The sequence below is a fragment of the Carassius gibelio genome, chromosome A17, assembly GCF_023724105.1.
Source record: "Carassius gibelio isolate Cgi1373 ecotype wild population from Czech Republic chromosome A17, carGib1.2-hapl.c, whole genome shotgun sequence".
NCBI classification, from domain to species: domain Eukaryota; kingdom Metazoa; phylum Chordata; class Actinopteri; order Cypriniformes; family Cyprinidae; genus Carassius; species Carassius gibelio.
In genome coordinates, this window is record NC_068387.1 from 12,927,893 (window position 1) to 12,936,880 (window position 8,988).

Genomic DNA, 8,988 nt, shown 5'->3' on the forward strand with positions numbered 1-8,988 from the left:
TAATGATTTATTTTACATGCCAACAGTATAGTATAGCATGCTTTGACAAACCTCTGCCTCAGACGCCATGTACCTTACATAATTTTAATCAATTATACATATATGTGTTCTATTATACATGTGCAGATCACCATTTCAGCCAATTTACAGGCATGAAGCCAATACTTTAGCCATGAAGACTTCATCATGAGCTAAGGATGCAGAGGTTACCACATAAAGTTAAATAGTTAAGTCATTTGCAAAAATAACAGATGATCATTTAATCAGAATCTGATTGAAAACCGTGCTGTTTTATGTATTAAAAAAAAGGTAACTAGAATGATATACACCAAAGAGACCATTCCTGACCAATATTCATTTTAGACATAACAATGTGTTTTGTTTGCACCTCAGATTATTTTATTAACAGTATCTGCTCATGAATCAAAGATGACACAGAAATAAGTCTGCCCTCTGTCCTCTTGAGCTGCACTGCTACCCCATTTAATTATTGATTTTTTTCCATAGCCTTAGGAAGTAGAAGCAATAAGCCACATTTACCACATGGGGCAAAGTCTGCGTTTATAATGCCACTGATAACACCACAAGAACACAGTTTTAGAAATCTGTTTCTTCCCAGCTGGCAATCACCTGAAACATACTCAATCTGAATATGCCCATGTTATGCAGTCTCTCACAAGCAAATAAGGTTTCATGAGTGAAAGCCGTCTGATCTAGAATCAGATTTATGAATAGTCTTCTCCTATTCGTTGTGAAATTCCCTTTCTCTGACAATAATCCCAGGCAGAATTTCTGTGAATGTCTATATGAATAGATGTTTATTTGCTGTTTACACTTTAAGGGCACACTCATGGGAGTGTGAGTCACACCACTGTGCTCAATGACATCAGTCAAGGCATGTTATGGGCATAACGCTTCCTTTATCGTGAAAACAAAGAGAAAATAAATAACACCAAATGTGAAAGCGTCCAAATTCATCTGAGGTCATTGTACAGCTGAAACCCCGGGGTCGGACTTCTGGGAACAGTTGAGCAATTGACACTAAAAGAAAGCAAAATAGCTTCATTGCAGTGATGAATCACAGACGGGTCTGTCTGGCCACAGTTACACAGGGGTGGACTGAATACGGCTGTTTCAGCTGAGTCAAGGGAGCTGTGAAAATATGCAGGAAGTGACCCTGTTGTTATCATCCCATGAAAACTTCATTGCACTTCTCCTATTGGGCCAGGACCATTTCACTTTATTAAATGCAAGTTAAGTAACAAAAGACTCCAATCATGTTACTGTCAAAACAGTTTAAGTGAAAAACCTAATTTAGCTATCACTATAAATCAAAGAAAGATGTATGAAAACATCTGCAGTGCCATCAAGTGGTTAAATCCTGTAATGACCATCTTCATGTTGCAATAAAGAGTTTGTGGAAAGATACTTTTCTGCAGTAAAATCGATGACATTAATTGAAGCCACATTAGATTTGCCATTTGACACAGTTCCTTTTGGGTAAACATCTTGTCAATCTATTCTGGTGGGAAAAATCCACATCTGAGATTTGTACACTTGAACAGACATTACATTAGGGCACTTTTAATATGATCATAATTGCAGTGAGTTCTTATTTTAATTATTTCATACTTTAAATAGCTATATAATGAAAGCTTACTTCCTGCAAAACTGTTTAAAATCAAAATGATTTATTAATTTTTGTTATTTTAATCTCTGTAAATAATGAGCAATATGTCAGTGCATAAATAAAGAACATAAATTATAGTATTCTAATAAGTATGTGATACCAATCTGAATGGGTAAACAAGTTGATTAGGAGACAATGAATCAATACTGATCATTTTTCTCAGGTCAGCAAAACTACTTTTATCTTGGATGCTCCGCTAGTCGCCGTACTACTGCTGCTGCAACTCTTCTGTAAGCCTCGGCCTGCAGAACAGAGAAATATGAATAAACATGTTAGAAAATTATTGCATAAATGTTATTTCAGATCAGTTCTATCAACTTTTGTTACTTGTATACATCTGAAAAGCTGTCTGACTGAAATCTGCCAGTTGATTAGTTTAACATTTTATGAATACAGTACATTCAAAGTGAATCATATTTGCATGACTGTTTAGAAATACCCAAATTTGAACATAAAACAGAAAGTCTCAAGGAGCATCTAAAATAGAATTTGTACTTGAAATAAAATAAAGTATATTATGTCCAACTAACTTTACCATTGGTGTAGTTTATCTTAACTCTTGCTTTTAGAAAAATTATATAATAATAATCAAAAACTTATACAAAATTATAACATAATATATAAGTGTATTATATACACAATATATATCTTACCATTGTTATCAACACATGCTACAAAGTGGTTTAAGAAATATAATAACATAAAAATCTGTTTATTTTACAAACATAACATGATTTATGAATAAAAGTATATTATATACAATAAATATATGATATTTGCATTTCAATTTTGTCATTTATCAATACATGTTACTAAAGTAGTGTATCAAATTTTTGCACTCAAGGATCCTGAAACGCTTGCGGTAAAAAACTACCATAATGGAAAACAATGAAAAACAAGACAGGAATCAAGATGATTCACTTACTTCTGGACTATCTGGAGACGACACAACCACGGGCTGTCCCCTGTCTGACGTCTCCCTAATGTTGAGATGAAGAGGAATGTCCCCTGGAGTGAGAAAAGAGAAACCCTGTGTCCTCACAAATAGCCCGATCCACTTGAATCAAATCCAGTTACATACAATTTGACTATATATTATGCATTACATTTGGTAAATGTCACAGTTTTTTTTTGAATGTGCTTCAATGCTAAAACAGTCATTTATGATTGAATAGTTTATAGAGAATGGCTTTACCAAGCATCTCAACACCAAGGGTCCGAGCAAGCTCTTTCGCCCCATCTGAGCCGAAAATGTGTGTTTGATGACTGCATTTGGGACACTGGAAAACACTCATGTTTTGAACCAGACCTAGCACCTGAACGAGCAAAACATATCCTTAAACATATATTTATAAATCAAAATTAAATAATTTCTGTCAGAATTGACTTTCACAGAATTAACTGTGACAACAAGGGTCAAATTTATTGATCTTAATATTTTGATGCCATTTTTACTGCTTCAGTGTTTTATTATTGCTAGGTCTATATCAGCATAAACCCAACATGCTTAAACTCTATGACTTCCCACTATAATATAAAGACAAGTTGAAGCTGGAGCTTTAAACACAGAAGCAAATGCTTTACCGGAACGTTAACCTTTCTGAACATCTCGGCACCTCTTCGTGCATCTAGCAAGGCAATGTCTTGAGGTGTGGACACGATTACAGCCCCTGAAAGGCAAAACGGACATCATCAAGCATAAATTATACAACTAAGCTTGACATTTGGTGTATAAACTTGTCAAAAAGTACTTACATTATGTTTAAGAGCAGTAAAAACTGATTTCATAATGTATGTTCAACAAATCACAATAAATTACAACAAAACCATAAATGACAAATATGAATTGGAAAAATCTGTGGTGCTGTGTTGTGACTGACACTAGGTAGAATGCTTCTTTCAGATTGTAATAGATGCCGAAACGAGGCAGTTAAACCATAAATCAGCTGTAACATTTGTTTATTTACCTGCTATTGGAATATTCTGAGTAATAGACAGCTGGACATCTCCAGTTCCAGGTGGCATATCAATCACAAGGTAATCCAGATTCCCCCAATCTACCTGCATGGAAAAAGTCATAAAAGTAGTGACTATGAAAGAAACAACAATGTTGAGAAAATTGGGTTATTTTCTTAGACTGCACAAAATGACAATTCTTGCATGGAACCAGGGTAGAGAATAATTCATGATGTGATAGTGGATAGAAAATGTAACTCTATTGAAGAAATCCCATCTATTTGTGCTGGACGAGGACAGTTGAGAAAAAAAATAGATATTCAACAAAATCATATTATCAAGAGAATTTCCAAACCCAAATGACAGACCTGTCTAATGAGTTTCTCAATAGCTGACATCACCATCAGACCCCTCCACACAATAGGTGCGACCTCTTCAACCAGAAAGCCCATTGACATACTGTAGAGGAAGGGGAAGCAAAAAGTAACACCTCAAACATTTGAAAATTAAATTGCATAAAAGAAAAAACTACAATAAACTAATACTCTAAAGTTTGGGGTCAGTGAAATAAATACTTCTATTTAGCAAGAACGCACTGCTTTTATTACACAGTTGAAAATATACATAATGTTAAAAAAAAAGTTTCTATTAAAAATAATGCTGTTCTTTTAAACTTTCTAATCATCAAAGAATCCTAAAATAAATGCTGGTTTCTACAAACAGAACAACTGTTTTCAATATGATAATTATGAGAAACATTTCTTGAGCACCAAATCAGCATACTGTATAAGGATCATGTGACACTGAAGACTGGAGTAATGGCTGCTTAAAACACAGTTTCTCAGGAATTAATGAAATTTTAAGTTACTTTTTGGGGGTGGGTCAAATAAATTTAAATTTATGTATTTAGCAGACGCTTTTATCCAAAGCGACTTACAGTGAATTCAGGCTTTAAATTTTTACCCATCATGTGTTCCCGGGGAATCGAACCCCCAACATTGAGCTACAGGAACACAAAATGCAGCCTTGGTGAGCAGAAAATACTTACTTTAAATACAAATTTAAAATCTTACAAACCCCAATCTTTTGATCACTTTTGAACAGTAGTCTACATAAAATAACACGCACTATAACTATTCATCCACTTACCAAGGAATTCCAAAATTCACAAGTGGTCTCATTAAGTTCTCTAAAAATAAAGAAAAGAAAGTCTATATCATATATGATCATTCAATCATATATGAATGCCAAACAAGTTTTCTTATTAAACATGGTATATTTTGTTTACAAAGCAAATGTGGCACATAACTCACTGTCTGTTAATTCAGGGTTTCCTTTTAGGTTCATCAACTTTGGAATGGAGGGGCCATAAACATCAGCATCTAGAAGACCCACCGATTTACTCTACATGCAATAAAAGTGCGAAAAAATGATATTAAAATAATCGAATAAAAAGGGCAATAATGGTGTGCTTTCAATACAATGGCTAAAACGGGCTATCTGGTTACCTGATCATTAGCCATAAGTCCAAGAGCAAGATTCACTGTGAAGACATTAAACTAAATTCAGAGAAAAACTGGCAGTTGTCTTAAAGAATAAGACAAACAGATTGGAGATGACTGTGGCATGGCGCATGAAACAAACCAAGATCAATGAATGCAAACGACAACAGACCTGCTGTTGTGGACTTTCCCACCCCTCCTTTCCCTGATGCAACAACAAGGACCTCTTTGACTCCAGCTATGGGCTTCTGTTTTGGCAAACCTCGTGCCATGTGTTGCCTCTGTCTCTCCTGCAGAGCTCGTTCACCAGCACCTGAAGTCTGAACAGAAAAAACGTGGGAAAATATATGTCAGTATCACTGTCTATACTGTAATGTAGTTAAGTTTATGCATCTACGGTATACAGAATTAATAATTAGGGAACCTGTAATCACTAACGTAAAGTTACATTAAATTAATATTTAATGAGGTTCACTTACCTTGAAGCGGATTTCATGTCGATTTTGATTTGAAGGAAAAAATCTGATAGGTAAGAATGGTGTGCCTATACTATTTGAGGACAGTGTATATATTTGCAAAAGCCTTTTGTAGCTGTCGTGTAATTTAACCATCTTATAAATCTTCCAGAGACACGAAATCTCAGATTACGTCACGAGCAAAACAAAGACATTAGACAGCGCTATGATTTCCATGTGAAACTCGTTTATATCGGCTTGGTACTAAACCATTTAATATGCACAAATACAGTATGTTTTTTATATAGAGGGCATGAGATGTTGTGAAGTTGCGTCGCAGACGCACTGTCGACTGATGATGACGTATGTTGTTTGGATTCTCACGCGGAAGCGGAACCCGCTGTAGTTCCATAGTTCATTTCCATAATAAATGAACCCGTGAGGTTCATTTGAAATAAACTTCTGTTATTTAATGGAATTAAACTGATCGCTGACACTGAACTCGGCAATTTCCGTCTTATTTCGTAGCAATGTCCGAGAGTACAGAGAACGGCCTGAAAGCGCGAGTGATTCTCCAGCAGTGTCTGCATGCACGACTGCAGGTCAAACCTCCAGAAGAAGGGAGTGAGGCTGAGTGGGTTGAGGTATGGGAAAAATAAATTAAATAACCTTAAACACAATTCTAGTTTATGTCCAACTAATGGCCTGACTAATGTAATTCGGATTATTCAGATTAATAGGGGAATGGTTATCTACATCTGCTTTTTCAAAGGTGCAACTGAAGATATAATCCCCAAAATGGGTATGCAATTGCTCCTTTCTTACATTTGCAATAAAAACATATATAGTTCCATTATTTCTGAAATGGTATATAAACTATATTTCATTTAACCCGTTTTTCTAACTCAGTGAACACACTGCTGAACATGAAACTCTGTGAGACTGAATCTGGAAAGCATACCTCAGTGCTTCAGCTACCAGGAAGTGTTCTCATAGTACCGCAAGCTTCGCTTGGAGGAAAACCAAAAGGAAAAGGGATGCAGTACCATGGCAACATTGGGAAAGATGAAGGCTTGAAGCTCTACAGCAGCTTTGTGTCTCATTGTCAAAGTGAACTCTTAACTTCCAGGAACGCTGACGCTGTTACAGAGGTCAGACATGGAACATATGGAAACAGACAGGTCTTGAAGCTGGATACAAATGGACCTTATACTCATCTAATGGAGTTTTAAGGATTATACCATTTTCTCTTGTTTATAGATCAGTAATATATGGGTGTATGGATCATCCAGAACTGTTATAGCTCCACTCCTGATTAAAATATGTAATGCTTACACCTCGTGTCTGTGTTTGTTTTTGTGTTATCTTGTGTTATGATTCTTTTGTGCTTTTGTAGGTATGGTTAGTATATATCTATCAATCTATCCATCTATCTATCTGTCTGTCTGTCTGTCTGTCTGACTGTATATTGTACCTATCTGATAAAATAGTCCATAAATCAGCCATAATATTTGTTTATTTGGATGCTATTCAAATATAGTTTGACATCTCTAGTTCCAGGTGGAATTTCAATCACAAGGTAATCCAGATTTACCCAATGTACCTACATATAAAAAGTCATTACTATAAAGGGGAAATAATATAGTATAAATTGAATAAATGTATTTGTACTGCAGAAAAAGACACATTTTCTACAGGCTGTGTGCTCTACAGGCTGTGTGCATGTTTGGATGCTGGGTTTGTAAAATAATTAGCTGTGTCCCTTCCTAATTGTGTGACTGGAATTGTTGCCTGACATGCAGATTGATGACTGACTTAAATGAATACATTGCAAAAAACATTAGCTGGTATTTGGATTTTATTTGTATTGCATTTGAGAGCAGTCCATTTTTTAAGTCCATTTACTGAAAAGATGACATACTTTTCATAAACCACCATCATGCTAAAATAAATTTTTGTATTCATTTTGGGCTATATATTCTTACCCAAATTTAGTAGCCTATCATTGAAGCTTAACGTTATCTTGCAAAACTAATCTTTTATCACATGGTTTCTGCAATTCAGTTTATTAAGAAATTGGCTTTGTTCTAGACACTGTCTTTAAGCAACTTTTTATCTTGGTGATTTCTCCCATCATCTCAACTAGCATTGTCTGTTCCTTTCTCTGACAGCCTCTAAATTTGTCATGTTTAAGTAATGTTACATATCACTTTATATTAATACACTGTTGCATAAATGGTCTATTAGTAATAATTCACTTTCACTGTATTAATTTGTTGCTAATATTTATAACAAGTTATTCGGTTGTATTTTCTTAAATATAGCATTTTTAACTCAAAACATTTAAAATTAACATTTTTTTTAAATTAAAAACCTGTTAAAAATAGTTTCTCAACGGAGCGACCTTTTTTTTTTTTTTTTTTTCAGAATTATACATCACGTAGTACATTGAATACAAATATTCAACAAATAATATTCTAAATGATTACAAAGCATCATAAGACAAAAACAAAACAAAAAAAGAACACAAACATATACAAAAACATAACGAAAAGGGGTGTATATATATAATTAAAATAAAGAAGAGAAATTTAATTATTTGATAATGTCCATAGTTCTTATTGCTTTGCGGTTTGAAAGTCCTTTCAGTGTTTCAAAGTAAATCTTCATGTCAGCCTTAAAATGGTAGATGTTGGGTATCCTTTCAGACCATTAACATTTATGTATGTAAAACTTACCAAGTAATAAAATAAGATTTAACACAAAACTGTGATTTTTATCTGTCTCTTTTTTGTCATAATAAAAAAAAACATCCTTTTTCTCTATGCAAATTTTAATTCCACTCAACATATTAAATAAATATTCCACATCAATCCAAAAAAACTTCACATACAAGCATTCAAAGAAAAGATGTAAGACAGTTTCAGTATCCTTTTTACAAAATGTACAGGATTCAGAAAGGTCATTTTTATATCGTTTTAGGAACTCGTTTGTTGGGTAAATTTTATGAATAACTTTAAAGTATATTTCAAAAACTTTATTATTAATACAGTATTTATTATTATAAGTCCAAATCAATCTCCAATTAATATTTCCAAAGTGTTCATTCCAAAAATATTTATTTCGGGGCGTAGCAGGGAAGTGAACCATCTAAAGAACTTATTATTACATTTACTATCTTTTATATCAACTCCGTTTAACAAGACCTGTTTTTTATTTATTGATTGCTTATGAGGTTCACTACTACCTCTCAAGAGTCTCAATAAACCTACTGGAATTGCATCAAAGACAATACTATACTCCCTTGGAGTTATTGGAATCCTAAATATGTTTAAAAATTCAGTATATGTTAGTAAGTAACCCTCATTATTCATCAGTTGTGAGA

At 34.0% G+C, this 8,988-nt stretch overlaps 2 protein-coding genes across 2 annotated transcripts; one reads left to right on the forward strand and one right to left on the reverse strand.

The window, feature by feature from the left end:
* Positions 1–376: 376 nt before the first annotated feature.
* Positions 377–5,939, reverse strand: LOC128031507 (iron-sulfur protein NUBPL). The gene is made up of 11 exons (XM_052619805.1): positions 5,628–5,939; positions 5,321–5,468; positions 5,155–5,189; positions 4,960–5,050; positions 4,796–4,835; positions 4,015–4,105; positions 3,658–3,751; positions 3,275–3,360; positions 2,886–3,006; positions 2,616–2,698; positions 377–1,932 (listed from the first exon to the last, which is right to left on the reverse strand). Exons 1-11 carry the CDS (start codon positions 5,757–5,759, stop codon positions 1,870–1,872), a joined length of 984 nt encoding a protein of 327 aa, XP_052475765.1. The 5' UTR covers positions 5,760–5,939; the 3' UTR covers positions 377–1,869.
* Positions 5,940–5,983: 44 nt separating this feature from the next.
* On the forward strand, positions 5,984–6,937 carry dtd2 (D-aminoacyl-tRNA deacylase 2). The gene is made up of 3 exons (XM_052619806.1): positions 5,984–6,247; positions 6,336–6,405; positions 6,513–6,937. Exons 1-3 carry the CDS (start codon positions 6,134–6,136, stop codon positions 6,833–6,835), a joined length of 507 nt encoding a protein of 168 aa, XP_052475766.1. The 5' UTR covers positions 5,984–6,133; the 3' UTR covers positions 6,836–6,937.
* The last annotated feature ends 2,051 nt before the right edge of the window (positions 6,938–8,988 follow it).

Bases quoted from the DNA above. Each gene is read 5' to 3' on its own strand.
- LOC128031507 (XM_052619805.1), bottom strand. From the start codon at position 5,759: ATGGTTAAATTACACGACAGCTACAAAAGGCTTTTGCAAATATATACA. The intron at 5,469-5,627 runs GTAAGTGAACCT...TTTTCTGTTCAG, and splicing joins GACATGAAATCCGCTTCAAG to ACTTCAGGTGCTGGTGAACG. The intron at 5,051-5,154 runs GTAACCAGATAG...TATTGCATGTAG, and splicing joins GACTTATGGCTAATGATCAG to AGTAAATCGGTGGGTCTTCT.
- dtd2 (XM_052619806.1), top strand. From the start codon at position 6,134: ATGTCCGAGAGTACAGAGAACGGCCTGAAAGCGCGAGTGATTCTCCAG. The intron at 6,248-6,335 runs GTATGGGAAAAA...CGGATTATTCAG, and splicing joins GTGAGGCTGAGTGGGTTGAG to ATTAATAGGGGAATGGTTAT. The intron at 6,406-6,512 runs GTATGCAATTGC...TTTCTAACTCAG, and splicing joins AGATATAATCCCCAAAATGG to TGAACACACTGCTGAACATG.